The 21,678-nt window shown below is 52.8% G+C and overlaps 1 protein-coding gene across 4 annotated transcripts in view; it reads right to left on the bottom strand.

The window, feature by feature from the left end:
• Smad6 (SMAD family member 6) overlaps positions 1–21,678 on the bottom strand; it is a 65,537-nt gene that overhangs the window by 38,559 nt on the left and 5,300 nt on the right. The window contains exons 2-5 of one of the 4 annotated variants that reach the window (XM_087199148.1): positions 20,057–20,161; positions 16,986–17,042; positions 13,567–13,644; positions 1,574–1,665 (exon numbers count right to left, since the gene is read on the bottom strand). In XM_087199148.1, coding sequence (XP_087055274.1) covers positions 1,574–1,665; positions 13,567–13,644; positions 16,986–17,042; positions 20,057–20,161 — 332 coding nt within the window. The remainder of the gene's footprint in view (positions 1–1,573; positions 1,666–13,566; positions 13,645–16,985; positions 17,043–20,056; positions 20,162–21,678) is intronic. The other 3 variants (XM_087199149.1, XM_087199147.1, XM_004855598.4) reach the window with 3 other exon arrangements.

The following is a 21,678-nucleotide window of genomic DNA, read 5'->3' as shown; positions in this document are numbered from 1 at the left end:
CTCAGAGGTGTTGGGGACGAAGAGCTAACAGCAGAAAGTGCTCCGTGCGCTCAGCACAGCAGGGGCGCACACTGTCCCCAGAAGGTTCCCAGGCCCCTGACGTGATGGAGGGGAGAGGAGGCCACGTCCCTCTCTCAGGGAAGAGCAATTTCCCCGCCATTCCCAGATCCCTGTTCCACACCTAAGAGTTACCAAGACCTTTAAACACTGTGCTCAAAGGGCTGAGGATTTAGCTCAGTGGTTCCACCGCCTGCCTCACAAACACAAGGTCCTGAGTTCAATCCCTGGTACTACCCCCCCAAAAAAGAGTACTTTTAAACACTGTGCTCAGTACCTGTACTTCCAAGCTACTGCCCTTTGAAAACAGCCAAAAGTGAACCAGCTACTTCTGAGGGTCAGCACTCTGGAGGAGGCTGCCGGCACTGACAGCCACCCTCCCCTCCTCCCACTGAGCCGAGCTGCCCAGGCCAGTCTGGAGCAGGGATGCGGGGCTCATGGATGGGTCCCAGCTGCTGTGCAACCCCAGGCAAGTGTCTTGCCTTCTCTGTTCCATAAACAAGAGAGGATTGCCTGTGACCAGACCAGAGCTCTCGTCTAAATGTCCAACCTGCAGCTGCTGTGAACACCAAGCTCCCGGGCAAGAAGGACCTCATCTTGGCATCCGATCCAGCTTCTCCACTCTTCCTCTCTACAGACAGGCATTGCTCCCACAACCTCACATCCCTCTGAGGGATAAACCCACAGGCAGGGGCAGTACTCCCCAGAGCCTGGTGGGAAGGATTTCTCCACTTTCTAACTCTTCCTCTGAAACATGGCACCCAGCTCCAAGCATCAATCCCAGGCACACAAGGTCACCAAGGAAAAAAGCACCCCACTTCCAGCTACCAACAATAAGTAACTAGAATGTGTTCAAAATATCATTGATGACAGTCCCCAGAAGCATGAACTACAGTAAGCACAAACTTCACAATAATGTGTGAGACTTATACGTTGAAAATGGATCCACTGATTCAATGGAACCCCAATCAAAATCCCATGCCTTTTTGTGGAAGTCAACAGGCGGATTCTGAAATTGACATGGGGACACTGGGGCATGCTGGTGCACTCCTGGAATCCTAGCACTCTGGGAGGCTGAGGCAGGAGGACTGCAAGTTTGAGCCCAGCCTGGACAACTTAACAAGACCTTCTCTCAAAATAAAAAGTGAAGAAAGGGGGCTGGGGATGTAGCCCAGTATGAAGGCCATGGGTTTAAGCTTCACCACTGAAAAAAAAAATTTTTTTAGGAAAAATGAGTAAAATTTACATGGAGCTGCAGATGTACTCAGTGGTAAAGCACTTGCCTAGCATGTGCAAAACTCCTAGGCTTGATCCCCAGCACTGCAAAAATAAAGGAAGAATTCATGTGAAACTGCAAATACCTAGAATAGCCGAAACCACAGTGAAAGATTAAACGTGGGTAACTCACACTACGTGGTTTCAAAACTTATAAAAAGCTACAGTAATCAAGACCATGCATCACCGGGTAGACACACAGAAATGAAATGGCATAAAGGCTCCAGGGAGAGAACCACACCTGTATCATCACCTGGGTTTTGACAAAGGAACCAACAGAATTCCAGGTGAAAAGGTCCGTCTTTTCAACCAATGATGCTCGAACAGCTGGGCCTTCAGATACAAAAAAACGAAATTATAATCTAGACTCAGATGCACACTTTATATTAAAAAATAACTCAACGTGGTTTATAAACATACACACAAAACCTAAAAGTAAAATTTCTAGATCAAAATCTTTGTGGGTCTTGCAGTGCTCTTCACGGCAGGAAACAACTGATAAACTGAACTGTGGCAAAATTAAAACCTTCTTTGCTTCGAAAGGCTCCGTGAAGAAAACAAAATGATGAGTCGCAGATTAGGAGAGAACTATCTGCAAAACACATAGCTTTCACATGACTGATAGCTTGAATATATAAAGAGCTCTAAAATTCAATAATAAGAAAACAGGGCCAGGGATTTAGCTCCCACTGAGCTGAGTGGTTCCGGTTCCTGCCTTGCAAGTGCAAGGTCCTGAGTTCAATCCCTGAGATCCCCCCCCCAAAAAAAGAAGAAAACAAACACCCACTCAATGTAAAAAATAGTGCAAAGATCTGAACAGATAATTCACCAAAGAAGACTCACAGAAAGTGAAGAAGCTAGAGGAGGAGACACTCAGTGCCATTCGTCAGCGGGAAAATACAAATTAAAACCATCACCCATGGAATAATTCAAATAAAAATAAATTGGCCAGGGCCGGGGATGTAGCCCAGTGGCGCCATACCTGCCTGGCAAGCGCAAGGTCATGAGTTCAATCCCTGGTTCCACAAAAAAATAAATAGGCCATCCCATGCTCTGGGGAGGATGAGGAAGAACCAGAAATCACATACCCTTGCTAGGACTGCAAGATGGCAAAAACAGCTTGGCAGTTTTTAACAAAGCCAAACATGTAAATCTTTTACTACACATACAGAGATCCTAGTGAGTATTTACTCAAGTGAACTGAAAACTAGGTTCACACAAAAACCTGAACACAAATGTTTATAGCAAAAAAAAAAATCTGGAAACAACCCAAATATTCTTTCATACAACAACACAGCTGCGTCTCAAAGTAGTATATTGAGTGAAAGAAAATTTATATGCTGGACACACTGGCGAACACCTGTAATCCCAGCACTCCATGAGGCTCAGGTAGGAGAATGGCAAGTTCAAACCCAGCCTGAGCAACTTAGCAAGACCCTGTCTCAGAATAAAAAAGAGCTGGGGATGTAGCTCAGTGTGCAGGCCTTGGGTTCAATCCCCAGTACTGTACCCCACCCCAACCCACCCCCCAAAAAAAGGAAGGAAGAGAAAGAAGGAAAGTTAGCTGTACAAAAGTCTACTTGATGTGTAATTATATTTGTAGGATATTTTGGAAAGAACAAAATCTTAGACAAGAATCAGGTCAGTGACTGCCAGCAGCTAGGGGATGGGGTAGAGGCTGACCACAGAAATACACCAAAAAATGCCGGGGGGTAAGGGGGACAAGTGTTCTCTCTCTTTATATAAACACAGCGCTGGGGAGGCAGGCACCCCGGACCTTGCACATGCTAGGCAAGCACCCAGCTATGGAGCTCGGCCCTGGGCCTGTTCTCTGTCATCAGGGGTGACAGTCACATGACCTCATACATACAAGAGCGTATGTCCAGGCAATTTCAAGTATGTAGATTGTATCTGAAACCAAAAGAACAGCAGTAGCAAACCCTGCAAACTCACCGCAAGCCTGCAAACTCACTGACAGCACACGGGGACCCCTCAAGCCCAGAGAGATGGAGCACAAGATCCAGAGCCTACCTGGGTCCAAATCCTGGCTGTCACTCACTAGCGTGCTCCCCCTGGGCAAGTGGCTTGTCCCTCATGACCCTGAGGGTGCTCACCTGTACAGCGGGCATAAGTGACCACAGAATCTCTCCCACTGGGACCAGATGAGCTCCAGGCCTGAGACAGCACCACGCCTGAACTCCAATTTGAGCCCCGTGATTCTGCTGTCGCAGCTCCTGGCGTCCTGACCAGCACTGACTCTGCACTCCACCTTCCTGCAGGAGGTGGGCCATGCCAGGTTCCCAGGCCCACTGTTTCCTGGTTACAACCCCCCGGGGCAGGGGCACACGCAGGCCTGGCCAAAAGCCACTCACTGTCTGGCCTTGGACACAGATGACCAATGCATCAGCTATACCGATGAAAACAAAGGCTCAGAAAGGAGGCCACCATGGCTGTGCAATCCCCACAGGCTTCCTGGAATAGGAAGGCTTTTACGGAGCCTCAGAAACAAATCAGATGGAATTACATCAGAGGAAAGCACTCTCGGGAAGGGCAGAAGCTGAGAGTCCACCAGCCCTGGGTTCTTCCCTGTGGCCCAGCTCATGCTGGCAGCCGCCTGGCTCCCCTGACAGTTCCTCCGAGGGGAGCCCTGCTCGTGACAGCAGCAGGCTGGGCACCACAGGCGTCCCCACGATGGGGCAGAGGGTCTGGCGCAGGCCGATCCGGGATCTGGGGCCTGCTCTTTTTCCATGAACCTGAATCCGGCCTGTCTGGGGTGTGTTTGCTTAAAGGCCAAGTGTTTTCCCTGCAGCCCCGGCCACCCCCTCACTGGCCCTCTGCGGCCTTGGCCGCGTCTGCAGCTGGGGGCTCCCGAAATGCCAACTGCCGGCTGCGGGCCACCTTTGATGCCCGCCACCTCCAGACTTCAATGTCGCTGTGTGCACGGCACCTTTAATAAGTTATTTCCGTGGAAAACCCTGGTAACTGGGTTGTGAATCAAACCTATAAACACCTTGCGCCCATCAAAGCACCCAAGGGGGGAGGGGCTAACGCCTTACAGGAAGCTGCACGCTGTCCCCTGGCGAGGCCCAGACCCCCGCTGCAGGAGGACGTGTGCCCACACCTGGGCCACAGCCAGGCCGCCGACAAAATGCCCAGGTCACCCGCGAGCCTGGGGACCCAGCACCCGAAGAATACTGCTGGCCTGTGTGTCCCAGGGACAATCCCAACCCGACTCCCAGCAGGATTTACGGCCACAGAGGCCAGGCTGGACGGCTGCTCCCGGGTACAGGAATGTACTGTTTTGGCTACCGGTGAAAGGCCCGGTTTATTGGAAACACACTTCTTTTCCAATGTTTAGTTTCCTTTCACTCTTCTCTCCTTTTAGTTTTTCCCGGAGTGCACTGCCCAGGGCCTCAGCAGAGGACGTGGAGCTAAAAATCTTCCCTTGGGGCAACAGAGGGGAGCCGAGTGCAGAGCCCACTATGGCCGAGGGGCAGGTGGGCACCACACGTGTGGGCAGAGGTCTTGGGCACACAGGCGACACCCGGGCCTGCACTGAGCTCTGCCGTTTGGAGCCGGGGCCAAGGACTGATGCTGGCCTTCCTTGGTGGCAGGAATAAAATCCCCCCTTACAGGGCTTCTCACTAAAATGCCAGTGGCCCACCAGGTATGGTGGCTCGTGCCTGTGATCCCAGCACTTGGGAGGCTGAGGCAGGAGCATCACTGAGAGTTCAAAGCCAACTTGGGCTGCATAGTGAGACTCTGTCTCCAAAAACCAAATAAATAATAATAATAATAATAATAATAATAGGCCATGGTGGGGAAATCAGCCACTCTAGCAGAGACCTATTAATGGGGCCCCCAGGCCTAATTCCACTCCTAGGTATGCGGCCACGAGGAGCAAGTCCTGTGTCCATGAAAAGGCGGGCACAGAATATGGATCTCAGCAGTGCTGGTGAGAACCAAAGCCTGCAGCTCTCAGTGCCCATTGAGAAGCAGAACCTCCATCCCTTCCAAAGGATGCCTCCAACACCCATCACCACACCCACTGTGAGTTAAATGAAGCAGCTGACTGAAAGAGCCCTAAATCAGCCTCTGTGCACACCTCGCCTGAGGCCTGGGAAGTCAGGACTGGGCTCAGGTACCTTGGGGAGGGCTGGAAGGGAATGAGAGAGGGGCCTTCTGAGGCCACGCTGTTTCTATATCAACTACAGCAGCGACAATGGCATGGTTCACTGGTGACATAAGACACGTGGATCAGGGCTTTTCAAAACTCTTATGATCATCTAATGTGCAAAGAGGGGTGAGGACCCATAAGTGGACCAATGGACCCATTTTACAGATGGAGAAGTCGAGGAGGCAAATGGAGATGACCCGGAGACAGGGGCAGAGTGAGGACCTAGGCTTCCTGTCCTGCTGGGGTGGTGCTGCCTTAGACATGGGGGTCCCTGGGGCTCTGTCTGGCCTTTGTCCTGGGAAGCAGGAGGCAGGCAGTGGGGACACAGAGGAGCCTGTGCCCTCCCCAACCTCCTTGGCTGCTCCCAGGCCCAGCAGCAGCAGCATCCCCGAGATACTTCACCTGCCTCCCAACCCAAGCCGAAGCCCTTCCAGCTTGAACCCTCAGTGGGGCAGAGCAGCTGCACCCTTCTGTAAAGTGCAGGCACAATCCCAGGCCCTGCCGTGGGCACTAGGTGGACAAGACCCAGACCCTGCCTGGGTCAAGCCCCTCAAATGCCATGTAGACCATGTCCCTTCTCCCCACTGGCCCTGAGGTGAGCCAGGCTGAACCCACACAACTTTCTTGTCCCTGGGGCAGAATCTGAGGCCTACACACAAGAGGAGTAGGTACGGATGGGAGGTGGGGACAAAAAGGTTCCATGACCTTCTGGACCCACACCTCCGATGGCCTGCCCCCAACCACTGTCTGCAGAGGCGGCTGCAGGCACCCCAATTCAGCCAGACGGGAACAGCTGTGCCCGTCTAGTCCCTGCCCCTAGTCCCAACAGCACATATTCCATCAAAACCTTTGCCCTCACTTCCTCCAGGGGATGTTGGGGAGCATGACAGTGCCCAGCCCTGCCTAGCCACTCCCAATTTCAGGCTGTGTGACCATAGCACACTGCCAGCACTGGCACTAGGATGGGTGACTCAGAGGGAAGCCACCTCCTGGGCCTATCTATGGGCTCCTCTCCCCTTTATTTTGTTTGTTTGTTTGTTTTGAGACAGGGTCTCACTATGCAGCCCAAGCTGGCCTCAAACTCAAAGTGATCCTCCTGCCTCAGCCTCCTGAGTGCTGCGATTAAGCATGTATTACCACACCTGGCTTTCACCCTCTCCTTTTAAAGCTCACTCGAGTCCTAGCAGCAGTCACCTTGCACTCTGGGCTGGTGGCTTTGATGTCCACTCCAGACTTGAGACTTGTTCTTCCAAACCCAGAAACTTTTACTCCAAGGGCAGGGTGGGGTCCATCCTCTGGCCAGGGGGCCTAGCTCTGCAGAGGTGCCAGCAGCAGGCCTCACCCTCTCTGGCTGGGGTGCCAGCCCAATGAGGGGCACAGGCCCATGAATATCAGGAATTCTTTCTGCCAAGGGCAACTGGGAAAGCGCTGATCTCTGCTTCCCTTGGCAGCCTCGGGCCACGCAGGGAAGATGTTTAACATGAAAACACCTGACAAAGAGTACCTCAGGGTATATTTCCTGCATCAAAGAACTAGCTCTTAGCAAGGGCCACTCTACCCTGACAAGGAAACTCTCAAGTGCAGCTCTGGTCATTATGGTGCCTGGGGACAGGGTGGCACGGGGGCCAGGTGCAGTGAACTGACTTTCTAGAGCACCGGTGCCACGGGTCTCACCCTGGAGGTGTCCTGGGGCATCAGAGTTGTGTCCCCAGCTCAGGATTGGCTCCCGACAGCACTCCACACCCCTGCACCCCACAGGAACCCACTACCCCCAGTGAGTGGGCCGCTCGTGCCCACTCCAGGAGCTCACAGACCCTGTTCCTACCCTGTGTCTGCCAAGAGTGGCAGAGAGGATGCCTGCCAGACCCCAGGAGCCATGGGGGCCAGACTGCCTGGTTCCCACCCCGATCCTCCTGCTTTCCAGCTGGGTAGCCTTGGACAACTTACCTAACTTGTCTGTCCGGACCCCAGTTACTTCTTCCTTAATCTGGTCAATAAAGTGGCCACCTGGAAAGCTCACAGAGCGCTTGGAAGACTCCACAAATGAGAATTCTCGAGGGACAGAAGAAGGCACATGGTACAGTGCTCCTGTGAGCTGCCGTTGCTGAATATCACACGGGATGAGCTTTCTGTCTCAGCCTGCTGCTCTCTGTTACCGACCAAATTTCACTCATTCATTTTGCAAATAGCCCATGACAGGCCAGAACCTGTCCTTGATACCAACAAGGTCCTTGGGGACCAAGTACAGGCCAGGGTTCCCTGGCCACAGTGGCCATGTCCCCTCTGCTCCACCCATTCCTCCACTATGCAGGGTAACGGTATCTCATCTGGATTCATCTTTCCCATTCTCCCTTCTCTCACTTACTTTCCTTCTGGCCATTAACTCCTAGAACATGTAATACTACTGTATGACTCCTTGCTTTGCACAACTGTTCTTTCTAACCCAGAGCATGTCTGCAGCCTGTCTCTTCTTGGTGTGCTCCTAGTCATCCTACAAAGCCCAACTCAGAATCACCATCTCCATGAAGGTTTCCCTGAACATTCACATTCTCACCCCAGCAGAGACCTGGCCTTCAGGACAACGTTCTCTGCATGGCTTTGCTCCAGAATAAAGCTGTGCTTCTGGGAAATAATGAGAGAAGCTGAGATGCTGCAGGTCAGCAGCCCCAGCACTCTGCCCAGCCATTTGCTAAGGCTAGGAGCTGGTGCGACAGCCAGGAATGCATCAGCACCAAAGGGTCCGAGAGACCAGCTAAGCAGCCGAGAGAGGAGGATCTCACCCAAGGTCACACAGAAGGGAATGGCAAAGCTGAGTTCAGAATGTAACCTGGGTCGGCCATGGTGGTGCATACCTGCAAGGCCAGCTACTTGGAGGCTGAGGCAGGAGGGTCATAAGTTTGAAGCCAGCCTGGGCAATGCAGTGAGACTGTGTCTCAGGGAGCGGGACTGGGGTATAGCACAGTGCACAGCCCAGGGTTCAGCGCCCAGCACCATAAAAGCAAATACACACTCCGGCGCCCTGCACCTCTCCTTCCAATACCGAGTCGGCTGGCCCCTCTCCAAACTGCCTGGTCCCTTCAGTCCAGACTTCTGCTGAAGCCACTCCTGTCCTGTGGATTTGGGGACAGAGGCCAAGTTCTCCTTTCCTCTGTCCCTTTCGCCCCTGGACAAGGCGAGGAGGCCAGGCTTTGCTGGGGTGGTTGCTGTGGGCAGTACTGTGGATTGAACCGGGAGCCTCAACCATTCAGTCACATTCCCAGCCCCTAATTTTATTTTTTATCTTGAGACAGGGTCTCACTAAGCCACTAAGTTGCCCAGGTGGGACTCAAACTTGTGATCCTCCTGCCTCAGCCTCCCAGAGTGCTGGGATTACAGGTGTGCGCCACTGCATGCTTTCTGGACTGGATGGCAGGCTGGGCCTGGCCCTGGGCTTAGCCTGAGCGCAGGAGTCCGTCTGCCCCCTGCAGGCGTCCTGACCCCGATAAGGCAGAGTAGGAGCAGGCGTGGGCTGCAACCAGGGGACCACAAACCCCGAGCTCCAAGTCAAATGTCCTTCCTCTCCCCAAGGCCAAACAGAGCCTCTCCGGCTAAACTGGACTCCCAGCTCCCCGCTTTCCCTTCCCAGCCACTCAGGGTGCCACAAGCCCAGCAGGCACTGGGGACCACAGTCACCCGCGGGCTCCATCTGTGGCAGCCACCAGGGCACTGTGTGCTTGTTAGGTTTTTGTAAATCTTACTCAGGCCCCCGCCTCCACCTGCCTCATCACCAACATCTGAGCTTCTATTTGTCCCTTAGAGCTCAGTGCAGTTATCATCCCTTCCAGGAGGCCTCCCAGGCTGCCACCTGACCCACCAAGAGTCCAGCCCTAGTCCCGCCTCCTTCTCTGCTGCTTCCTGCTAGCTGTGTATGAGCAGCTCAAGCTGGACAGGACATCAGGTCCATCTCTGTGGCCCTTGCCCATTGCCTGGGACACTGGCATGGCCACACCCACCTGCAGGGTGCCAGCCATGGCTGACCCACAAGAAACCCTTCCATTAGGGAAGGCATTAGGGGCGGAGTCACACAACGAGCCAATGGCAGAGCCAGGGCTGGAACTCCAGGGCCCCGCCCCCACCAGACCAAGAACACAGCGGCTGCACTGAGAAGAGGACCAGAGACCCCAGCCCGGGTCATGCAGGTATGGGCGGCCCCAGCCAGGGTCAGACAGCGCATGCACAGTGCACACTCCTCTCCACCTCGTGGCCCTAGTGGGACGCCGGACAGCACCACCCGAAAGGGCCCTGGAGGGACCCACAGCCTCCGACTGATGCTCTCTGTGACCCCAGTGGCTCGGAACCTCTCTGGCCTCTGTTTCCAGGCCCTGTCACCTGTGGAATGTGAGTGTGGGCAGAATGACCTGTGCCCTGCAGGAGCCCATGTGGCTGGCGGAGGACACACGTGACATCCAGCTCTGACCACACATGCCCGGGAGTCCTGCACAGGCCCCCTTCCTTCCTTGGGCCTTCTCCTCTGCTAGCCATGGTCACTCACAACAAGGCCACCAGAAAGGCCTTCCGGTCCCTGTGACAGGCAGCTCACACCACACTTTCCATCCCATAGGCTCTCAACTAAACGACACAGCACCCTATGCTCAGTGCCCAGCACCCTGCACCCAGGCTGGGGCTCCTCTCACTCTCGGCATAAAGCTCCCAATTCCAGGCCCCTTCTGTTCTCCTAAGCCACAGCAGGAAATGGCCCTCCTGCACCAGCCTTCCTCTTTCAAATTTAAAACAACCAAAGACAAGCATTGCCTAGCAGTCACTCACATCTTAGTATGAATTTCTTTAAGTAGCACATCATGCTTAACTCCTCCAAACCAACTTGAAATTGAGGGAATGGGGGAAGACAAACTGACAGGCTCAGGTCAGCAGCCTAGAGCTGTCCTGAGTCAGACAAGAAAGCCAGCGTCTAGAATGCAACCTAAACAGAAGCACTAGGCTTTCAAGTCTCTCACCTCGAACAGAAGAGCCCAGGCCTAAGGTCTTCCCATCTGGTGAAAGCTGTGTCCTAGCTCCCCACACTCCAAGTGACCTTGGTGGAGTTGCCTGTCCTCTGAGCTGCAGTTTTTCTTGGGTGTTCAGTGGGCATCGTGTATGGAGGCAGAGATCGAATGAGAATGTCCAATCAGCTTTTCTGTGGAGAACTGACATGCAACAGCCTCCCTTCCTGGCACCTTGCCCTGCCACCAATGCACCCCCACCTGCCAGGACCTGTGACCAAGTCCACAAGTTCCCACCATTCCCCCTGATGGCCTCAACAGCAGGACGGGGGACAGGAAGGAACAGTGAAACAGGGACTTGGAGCTGGGTAAAAACAAAGCTCCAGACTGGGCACAGGATGGTCCATGTGAGACGAACAAGGCCACCCTCCAGCCCAGGGCCCCAAACACCTTGCTGAAGCAGAACACCCACCTGTCCCCAGATGAGAGAGGGACTGGCTCTTGGGGACTGCAGCCCCTGACAGCTGGCTGGTGCATCTGCGCTGTCCGAGAGGTTTGCCCAGAGGGGGTCTGGTAAGTGAGGGGTCCTGTCCCCTTGTCACTGAATCCCTGCCCTGGAACACAATGAGGACAGGCTTCCCTGTCTCCACTCTGCCCAGAGTCCTCTCCGGGGTCTGGGGTGGGAAGGGGATAGAGAGCTCGCTGGGGAAGGCCGGGGAGTCTCACGCCTGGGCACACACCCAAAGCCTGCTGTGGACAATTTGGGAATCTGAGCTGCTAGCCTCAGTTTCCCCAGCTGTTCCATGGGGAGAATCCCAGCTGTCTTGTGGGCTAGGGTCAGAGTGACAGGTGCCAGTGCCAGGTGTCACAGAGACAGAGAATGTCAACAGTAAGTATCACTATATGTTGCCTGCTGTCCTCACCAGGACCATCATCACTGGTGAAGATCAAATGTCCCAACCTGACTCCTCCCTCACCACCTTCCTGCCACCGTGCCGTCCATCTTTGCAGAATCAGATATGCCACTGCCATCCACCAAGACCAACACAGCCCCAAGTCTGGGAGCTCAGGAGGGGACACATGTCTTGTCGGGAAGGGGCCTGGATGACCACCAAGGTGGCAGTCCACTCACCTCCTAAGGCCACCTGGATCTCATTCATCCTGTCACAGGAAATCCCAAATTTTCTCCCCAAATCTAGCCCCTTAAAAATCCCAAGCCACTGAATGCAAAATATTTTAGATGAAAACTATGCAATAAAAAACAGCAGTGACCGCCTCACTGCCCAGTACTGAAGATTCTGCTCTTTTTAGGGAGCAGAAATCCCAAACACTGCGCTACTGGACCCCCCAGATCAGCCCAACAGTGGTCCAGGTGGCATCTACTGCAGGCCTCCCAACCTCTAGGGGGCGCTGTCTCCAGGATAGGTTGGAGGCAGGGCCTCTGGCAAGTGCTGGGTGAAGTCTGCTCCTTTTGGCCCACCCATAGCCCCAGGAGAGCAGGGATCATATGCAATTATGTGTGCAAACACCCCACAAAACACAAGTAAGTCACCACCATAAACATTCGGGGACAGGGGACATCAGAAGAGTGCCTGTGATCTAGATCATCAATGCAACAGTCTGTCTCAATGAAATATTCCCGGGTTGCCAGAGACACTTTTTAGCCCCTTGTTCGAAATTCTATGCGGGTCCCGCCCACACAGGTACAGAAGAAAAAGAATGGATTGCACTGTAACTTCTGTCTTCACCGGGTTGGGTCTTTGAGGGAGAGATTAAAACCAAACTGGGCCCAGAGGCAGAGACAAGAACGAAGCGGCCCAATGAGGGGGACACCAGAGACCGAGGGACAGCCAGGAGTGGACGAGGGGACCCAGCCTCCCGCATAGGCCAAGATATGAGCCCAAGTGTGGTCAGAGCAGGCCAGCCCTGTCCCTCCAGGAGGCGGCCACACAACTGGGGTCTCTGGGAACAAGGGGGAAGGGCTGGGGAAACAGCCTAGCAGCTGTGAGCAGCCAGCTCCATGGCACCTTAGGCATGTGGAGAATGACAGGCCGAATGACAGGAAACCCATTCATCAAAGGTACACTGAGTCTTGGTCAAAAGGGGCACACAGCACTAAGGAGCACAGATCCAGATGCAAAGTCTCTAACCTGCGTCAAGTCCCTCAAGTCCCTTTACCTCTGGTGTCCCCAGCCCGGGCTGTCCTGCACCAAAGTGTGTGAAGAGGCCCCATGCAGGCAGGGCCTGGCCGGCAGCAACACCCCATAACCAGCAAGGTTTCTCACGAGGACCGTGGCCACAGCATGGCAGGCGTGGGGAAGGCCAGTGCACGCGAAAATAGACACCCAGCCCCGCCCACCAGCTCAGAGCCAGGCCGAGGCCCAGCTGACCCCACAGCACACCCTCACTGCATGTTCCCAAAGGGAGCCCGATCTCATCACTTGAGTCCCTCCTGACCTGCTGCCCCAGTCACCAACCACCTCTCATTTCTCAAGGAAACCTTCATTACGGTTCCTCCACATGCAGGGGTCCCTTAAGGCCAGCTTTTAGTGACGGGGTGGGGGCTTTAGATTGTCAGGGAACAGCCCCCAAACCGGGGTTCCCTCTCCTTCCCTCAGCGCTCAGAAGGGACATGGAAAGCTCTGGCTTCTGGCAAAGTCCTCACTTGCCAGACCCACCCTCCCTCCAGCTCCTAACCACTCCACTTGTGCTGCCCTCTTTGGACCCTAAACATCGGTCCTTCTCCCTGTGTGGGGACAGAAGAAAGAAAAATGCATGGCAGCCCCACCACACTGTTCCCTACAGCGGGAATGGGTCCCCTGCTGAAGCGACGGGTGGAGCCCGCTGGCCCCTCAGCCTTCCACAAGAGACATGTTGGCAGCCACTTCACAGGCAGCCACCACGGGTTCCACTCAGACTGTCCCTCAGCCCGGGAGCAGATTCACACACTGGCCATCTTCCCATGCAAGGAGTAGGAGGAGAAAACCAAAATGCGGAGAGGACATCAAAAGGACCTCCGCCAAGCCCCCGCCACCTGTCCCCGGCCACACAGTTCAACATGCCAGAAGAAATGCCAACCTGAGAATTCACCCAGAGCAGTGATGAGGGAGTTGGTGGCCTCCGTTTCAGTGTAAGACAATGTGGAATCGGACAGATCTGCGGGGGAAAGAGAGAGAAAACTTAGTCGGCTGGAGGGCTCCGTGCTCCATCTCTCTCGTGAACCTGTGTGCACGTCTGTGCACATATCCGTGCAAGTGTGTGCACACGAGTGCCGGTGAAGGGCAGTGTGTCCCTTGCAACTTCCTGATGCGACTCTTAACCTTGCCCTGGGATCACACCCAGCCCACCCTGGGACTTTTCTGGCAGATGTGGGCTGCTGAGGTCCTGGAACCTGAAAAAGTAGCAAATGTTCTGGCCACAGAAACAGCCCAAGTTCAGGGGCCCGAGCAAGTAGCAACTTGGAGCGTCCCGGGCAAGGTGAAATTAAGCCCCTAAACAATTCAGAGTTGCCGTACATAATTACAACCATTAAAATTCTTGAAGGTGTTCCTTCTTGCTTGCTTGCTTCCTTCCTTCCTCCCTTCCTTCCTCCTGCTGGAGCTGGGGAAACTTTGTTTTAACAAGTCACAGTCATCTTCGCTGTCCCGCTTACACCCCTCTAATTAAGGGCTCAACATTTGCTCCCAGATTAACTCCCCCATCTCTCTTTCCCCTCCTGGCCCCTCCCCTACTCCCAAACACCTACACCTCCACTTGGTGCAATTTTCAATACCTACACTTTTTTTGAAGGTGCTCGTTTTTTTAAAGTAGCTTCAAGGCCTTCATGTGGCCTGCAATATTTGTTTTCTGTCTCCAGTGCAGTTGAGATGGGGAGAGAAATTCTTTTGCACATTTTCTCTCAATCGCTGAGCTGCTAGCTTGACAGGCTGATGCCTTCCGGGACAGGCAGACTTGAGAAATGGCTCCTAGGCCTGGGCCTCTGCTACCAGGCATCAGGCGCAGTAGGGAGCTGTCACTGTGAAGGGACAGGCCTGTCCAGGAGTGTGGGGAGTCCGCAGCCAGTGCCCCCAGATCCCATAGGGCTGGCCCCACCTGGTCTAGTAGAGGCCCTGGAGGCCAGAGATTCCAGCGCCAGAACTGTTAAGTCTGGGCCTTAGCTCACTAGAATTCCATCCGATCCTGCAGGAATTTTTCCCTTTACCACATGGTCTGGGGAGCAGGAAGATGAAACATTAACCAATTTGGCCTTTTTTTTTCTGCCCCACTTGCCAGATGCTGACTGGGGTATTCTGGGTTTTATTTTGTTTTTTGGTCTCATGTGATCACAGAGGCTTAGAAGTGAACTGACTTTTTGTTTATGAAAAAGCCACAATGCAAGGAAAAGAAAATAATAACCAAAAAAACCACAAAAAACCCTTAGACTATTTATCAGGGCACAGAAATGTTATCTGCTGGTCAAAGTATTAGGGTGAAAATAAAGGCACATGGAAAAAATCTTTAAAACAAAAACAAAAATAAAGAAAAGAGACATCCCTCGATGTCTCTGTGGGAAATTCTTTAAAGACTTTTGCTGTTAATATCGGATGTTCCCAAGTGCTCAAAGCCACTTCCATCGGGGTGGGGACACCAGGGGCTGAGTTCTATTTCTGCCTGAGGTGGTGGCTCCCACCTTTCACAGCTACCAAGTCCCCATTGTGCCCCCACCAACCCTCACATTCAGCACTTCCAGCAGGGTCACAGGGCCAGGTGAAGAACAATACAACCCCAAGGAGGGACACGGGTTCGAGCCTCGCCTCCACAAACAGCAATCTCAGGGTCACTGGCCTTTTCTGTAAAGAGCTAGAGAGTAAATATCTTCAGCTCTGTCAACTGAACAAATCAGTGCGACTACTCAACTGGGCCTCTCTGGCACAAGGAGCCCAGGGCCAGATGGAGGTGACCAGGCGTGGCTGAGTCCCTGGACACGATGTCTGAATGTAGTGTAATTTTCACATGGCAGGAATCATCTCTTGATTTTTTAAAACTTTTTCTTAACCATTTAAAAAGTAAAAATCATTCTTAGCTTGAAATCCATATTAAAACAAGAGCGAGCCGAGTTCTGTGACCACCAGCAAATGAGACTTCCTCTTTCTGGGCCTCAGTTGTCCCGTTCATAAAAAAAATGGGGAACTTTTGTGTTAACTTCCAAATGGCACTGAGGGCTGGGTGGTTTGGGGGGACCTGGCCACCAACCTCTACCACAGGCTGACTGATGGTCCCCAGGGCACGGATCCTTGATTTTCAAACTACAGTGCTACCTTTTCTATGAACTTTTGAGGGCTTTTTGTCGTATTTTCTCTAATGAAACTAGGGATCTTCCACGTGATCAGCTCCATGACACTGGCTTAGGAAATGCAGAGGCCAGTCTGGAGCAGCAGGATGCGTGTCCTGGACCTGAACAGAGACTGCTCCTTATCTTCACCCCTGCAGATCCTGCAGCTCCCCTAAACAAAGGGCCGCTAGACCTTTCTGGAACAAATCCTGGGGAAGCCACCCCGCTCGGCCACTGCCTCGAACACCCTCTAGGTAACCTCTTTTCCCTTGGCACAGGTCATAGTACTGAGGGTACCTGCTGACACCCCTGGCCTCAGGGGGTGGGGGGCTGGGCAGAAGTGGGGTGGGGCCCCAGGACCCGCAGATATGGCCTCCACCTCCTATTACCAGGCAATGTCTTCATCAAAAGCAAAGCAAAACCCATTCTGCGGTCCCTCAGGGATGTTTATTTAGCATCAATGCCTGTGTCCACAGAAGCTTCCCAGGTCACAGAGTGACCATCCTGGGACTTTCAGCTCTAGAATTGCCCTTGTCACAGCCCATGCTGAGGACCACTGAACAGACAGCCAATGGGGAAGGGAACACATCTTTCTAAAACCGCATGGATCACCCCAGAATATGAGCCGATTACTTAGCCCCAAAGTTTTACAGAAAACATGCCCTGCTCTGAATTGGCCCGGTCTAAAATGACATGGCCAGCCAGGCATGGTGGTGCATGCCTGTAATCCCAGCACTCAAGAGGCCGAGGCGGGAGGATCACTGCAAGTTTGAGGCCAGCCGGGGCTGCATGGTGAGCTCAAGGCCAGCCTGAACCACATAGTGAGACCCTGTCTCAAAAAAAAGGAAAGAAGGGTACACATGGCTCCTTCTTACCAAGACTTGGTGACCTACCTGTCACACTCCAAATTAATTCACGCTACAGAACAACCCAAGGCCGGGGGAGGAAGAAGAAAAGAAACCCAGGAATCCCAGCCCACCCCCAAAGCCCTGATTAACTCAGAACCCACTCACTCCCCCAGGCCCGGTGTTTAAAGGTCACAAAGAGGTTAATGATGAGCCCTGGAATTTTGAGATGTAAACAGGCAGCTGCAGAAGCTGGGTCTGCTTAGGCCCAAGGGTGGGAGTGTTTGTAAAGCTTCGCCCATCTCAAAGCCCGCACCCTGCAGAGAACACAGGACACTTACCCAGTGGCTTGTACTCTTCGGGAGGAGACAGCCGAGAATAGGGAGGTGGTGGTGATTCTGGAAGACATGAGACAGCTCGTCACTACTGGGGTGGTGTTCAGTGGGGGGTTGACCTGGATTCTTTGTGCTTTTACACTTCTTGTGGTTGTTGCCTTTTGAGACAGTGTCTCGCTATGTAGCCCAGGATGGCCTTGAACTCAAAGCGATCCTCCTGCCTCAGCCTCCCAAGTACTAGGCTCACAGGTGTGTGCTACCATGCCCGACACTATGTTTTAATGATTCATTTCCTCAAACAATAACCTCAGCCCTCAAGACACCCTCTACTTCTCCTGCCACCTCTGCTGCCCAAATGCACTGCAACAGTTAAGGCCACAGGCCCGGGGCACAGAAAAACCCAGTCTCAATCTCCACTCCGCCACAGAAGGCTGTGTGTGCTCAGGCAAGTTCCTGCACCTCTCTGAGCCTGTCTCCTCTGCTAGAAAGTGGGGATAATAATCAGAGACCTCCCAGTTTTGCTGGAGGGCAGAAGGAAATAATGTGTGTAAAATGCTTAGCTCAGCTCCTGGCACTGTAGAAAAACATCTCTGTAAAAAGTATCTACAATCATTGAAACAAGACGGGCACAGGTGCCAGGGAAGTCAGGCAGGGCTGCCAGGTAAAATACAGGGTGCTTGGTTAAATGCGACTTTGGAGTAAGCACAGCATCGTGCTTCTAGTACAAGTACAGCCTTTGGGATATTTGGGATATGCTTCCACTAAATTATGCTTATGCCAAGCATGGTGGCACACACCTGTAATCCCAGCACTGGGGAGGAAGAGGCAGGAGGATCGCTGTGAGTTCTGGGCTACACAGTGAGCTCCACCCCACCCTGAACTACACACACACACACACACACACACACATATGATTATATGAAATTCAAATTTAACCGGGAACCCTGCATTTTATTTGCTAAATCTGGCAAACCTTGGCAAAGCTGAGGGTGCCTGCAGAGACCCAGACTTGGAAACTTGCTCCCAAACAAGCTGCATCAGAACCAACACCCATGGGTCCAGGGAGGGCACAGGGCTGGGGTCCCTGGAGCCGAACCCAGCTCAAGCACCTAGATATGAAGCCTTGAACCAGTCACTTCTGGCTCCCAGCCTCAGTTTCCCCATTTGGAAAGAAAAGGCAGAGATGGGACACAGCCTCCAGCTGGGGCTCTTTGATTCCTCATTATCTATTATGCTTCCTTTGGGTTTCCTTTCATTTGCCTAAAATCTTCCTTCTTAAAAACATACACTTCGCCTTCTGAAGAATTTCTTAGCCTCTTGCTTTATGGGAAGTAACAATTTGCCAAACTAAGTAACAATTTGCATGAATGAAATGACCCTTCATTTTCCATATGTGAAACTCAACACCATCAAATCGCCAGCGAAGGCAGGCTGCACCGCGCCATAATAAACTGGTAATAACTATTATTAGGCAGTATCACAAATGACACAGGGGTAATAAATGCTTTTTCCCCAATTATGAGGCACAATTAGCAGTGCTCCACACACCCAGCCAGGCTTCACCTCTCCCCCGACCTGCCCGGCCAGCCCAGGGTGACTTCAGCCACATCCAGGCTGAGGACTGGGAGCAGCAATGGGCACCGGGGTTAGGAGGGGAAGGCTGCAGAGCAGCCACTGGAGAGGATGTTGCTCTACTTCTCCCAGTTCTATACTGGGTTTTATTCTTATGGGGGGGCGGGGAGGGCATTCGGTGAGACAGCATCTTATTATGTAAAATTCAGGCTGGGCTTGAACTCACTCTGTAGCCCAGGCTGGCCTCGAACTCACTGCAGTCTTCCTGCCTCAGCCTCCTGAGTGCTGGGATTACTGTACAGGCGTGTGCCACCACACCTGGCTCTCTACTGTGTTTTATTCTTGCAGACCTGAGGTTCAGAGTGGTTCATGGGGCTCATCAGACAACTGTGTTCATTTATTCCTTTCTCAAAAACAAAAATAAATAAGATGACAAGATTATCCCCATTTTAGGAATAATCTTTATCCCCATTTGAGGAAACTGACTTGCCCCTGCCCCCAGCCCTCTGGTGGAGCTAGGATTGGCACCCAGGCCCAGTGGAACAGGGACCCAGGCAGTGTCCCATCTCATAGCCCTTTGGCCCTACTGTTCCAAGAGACAACAGTGATGGGGTTACTGGTAAAACGGGTTCATCTGAGGGGACCTGGGGACCAACTGGGGACCCACAGGAGACCTCAAACAAGACCGAAGGGGAAGGCCTTGGCCAGCAGTGGAAGCCATGTAACACACCTGGGCCCCAGGTCGGCGCCCCCCACACAGGGAGGAGACCAAGGCCTGGCAGGTGGCAGCAGCTCCCGTGGGCATAGGTCATGGAGCCAGAACTGGAGCCAGGTCTCTGGGCTCCGGCCTCTCACCCCCCACCACCCTACCCATGAGTTGGAAAGTCACCCTGGATTCGGTTACTCCTGCAAAACTCGGGCTGGCCGAGGCCCAGCAGCACATGGCACGGAGCTCTGGGCATTTGTTCCCCCAATCTGTCCCCAAAGGTGAGGCTTGGCAGCATGGTGGCGGCAGCCAGAGTAGAGCCACTGTTACCAATGCCAGCATCTCTTGCAGGGATTGGTGACCCGAAACCTAGAAGGTGGAGGGCAAGAAGGGCTCATGAAGCATCGCCCACAGAAGCCACTCGGCCCTTGAGTTTGACACCCACTACCCAAGGCCATGCCTGGGTTGGGGGGTTTTAATGTCATCAGGGAGACAGATAGAAAACCTAGGAGCCTGAAATGCCGACACACCAGCTAGTGAGAGCAGAAGGCCTCCAAGGGCACTTTGCCAACCAAGCCCCCGTTTACCCTAGCAGAAAGATGCACACAGCACTACTTAACCATTCAACCACTCCATTTAAACTGGAGGAGACCTGGAGCCAAGGACAATTCCACCCTAGGCAGGTAAAAAGTCTGAAGGCTCTGACTCCCCCCACGTGACACAGGGAGACCGAATGTCCAAGAGGGAAGGGTCCTCGGGGGTCACCATGCTCAGCTCCTTCTCTTAACCCATTCAGCACCTGATGTCCAGGCAGGGAAAGGACCCGCCCAAGGCCACACATGAAGGTGGCTGCAGATGTCACTAAGGCAAGGAGGCCAGCTGGAGACCAAAACTAGATGATCTTCTAAAAAAAAAAGAGAGATAATTCACAAACCATGATATTCACCCTCTTTTTTGGTACTGGGGATCAAACTCGGGACGTTGCACTTGTGTGGCAGGTGGCAGAACCTCTGAGCTAAATTCCCAGCCCAACATTCACCCTTTGAAAGCATACAGCTTAGTAGGTTTTACTTTATTCAAAGGGTTGTGCGACCATCACCACTATCTAATTATAGGATATTTCCAACACTGCAGGAAGAAATCCTAACCCCATTAGCAGTCAATCCTTATACCCTAGCCTTCAAACCCTAGGAAACCACTGTTACAACTTTCATCTAGATGTCTCCCAAAGCCTCACACGGTCATAGCTGGGTCTTTTTCAGAGGTGGCCGGATCTAGAGTGTGTGATGCTAGGATTAAGGGTGTGTGATTATTAATCAGTTCACTAACAGCTTTGGCACCATCCTAATCCCAGTAGCCTAGATAAAATATAAAAGGGGCAGAAAGAAGCTGCTAAAGGCCCTTGCTTGCTTTGCTACCTTTGGCCCACCATGAACTGTTTCTCCTCTGGGATGCCCCTCTGCCAGGCAACCCTGCATTGGAGCCAGCCGGCTACAGACTGAAACCTCTACAAACTTCAAGCCAAATACACCCTTCCTCCTTTAACTTGTGGGTGCTGGGCATTTTGCCTCAGCAACGAGAAAAGTAACTAAGACAACCACTAATCTCCTTTTTGTCTCTGTGGATTTGCCTCTTCTGGAAGTTTCATGTAAATGAAACCACACAGTCTGTATCCTTTTGTGTCCTGCTTCTTTTACTTAGCCAAATATTCGCAAGGCTCATCTGTGCATAGCATGATCAGTCCTTCCCTTTTCATGGCTCAATGATATTCCATTGTGCGGATGTACCACATTTTGTTTATCCATTCATCAGCTAATGGACATGTGGGCTGTTTCCACTCTTTGCTGTTATGAATGATGTGCACTGAACAATACTGGATAATTCTAGATAATTCTTCACTGCCACTCCCACTCCACTCCCACATGGTCAGGTCTTCCAGATCCAGGAGCCCCAGGACATAAACTCCAGTGGGATTCTCATGGGTGAGATAAAGGGTCAGAAGAGAAACTGAGTCACCACCAGGTCCTCTGTCCGCTAACCTCTCAGAAGACGCCCCAGCATTTGCAAAAGTTGATGTGATTTTAAAATAAACCATACATTCTAACCCTAAGACTTCCCTAACCCCTTTCAGCCCCTCTGCAGAATAGAGAAAGGGAATTAGGGATAAAAACCTCAGAAACTGCACCACCCCACCCCCCAGTCCAGCCTGAGGCTTCAACTTCAGGAATCTCCCCCAACTTCCTCCCAAGTCTGGGAACCAGGGACAGTCAGCCAGGGGCCAGGACTCCAGGGCTCCAAGGCTTGGGGATGCTCAGCTCAGCCTGGCCCAGATGCACCTCCAGTCAGAAGGGCTGCTGAGCCTTCCAGGATCTGGACCTACTTTTGAAGCCGGGAGCGCCTGGCCAGGCTTCAGCTTGGGAC

Source organism: Heterocephalus glaber, unplaced genomic scaffold (genome assembly GCF_053883595.1).
Source record: "Heterocephalus glaber isolate CG9 unplaced genomic scaffold, H.glaber_assembly_v1.0 deba00001689, whole genome shotgun sequence".
Taxonomy (NCBI): Eukaryota; Metazoa; Chordata; class Mammalia; order Rodentia; family Bathyergidae; genus Heterocephalus; species Heterocephalus glaber.
This window is presented reverse-complemented; position numbering and strand designations above follow the sequence as displayed.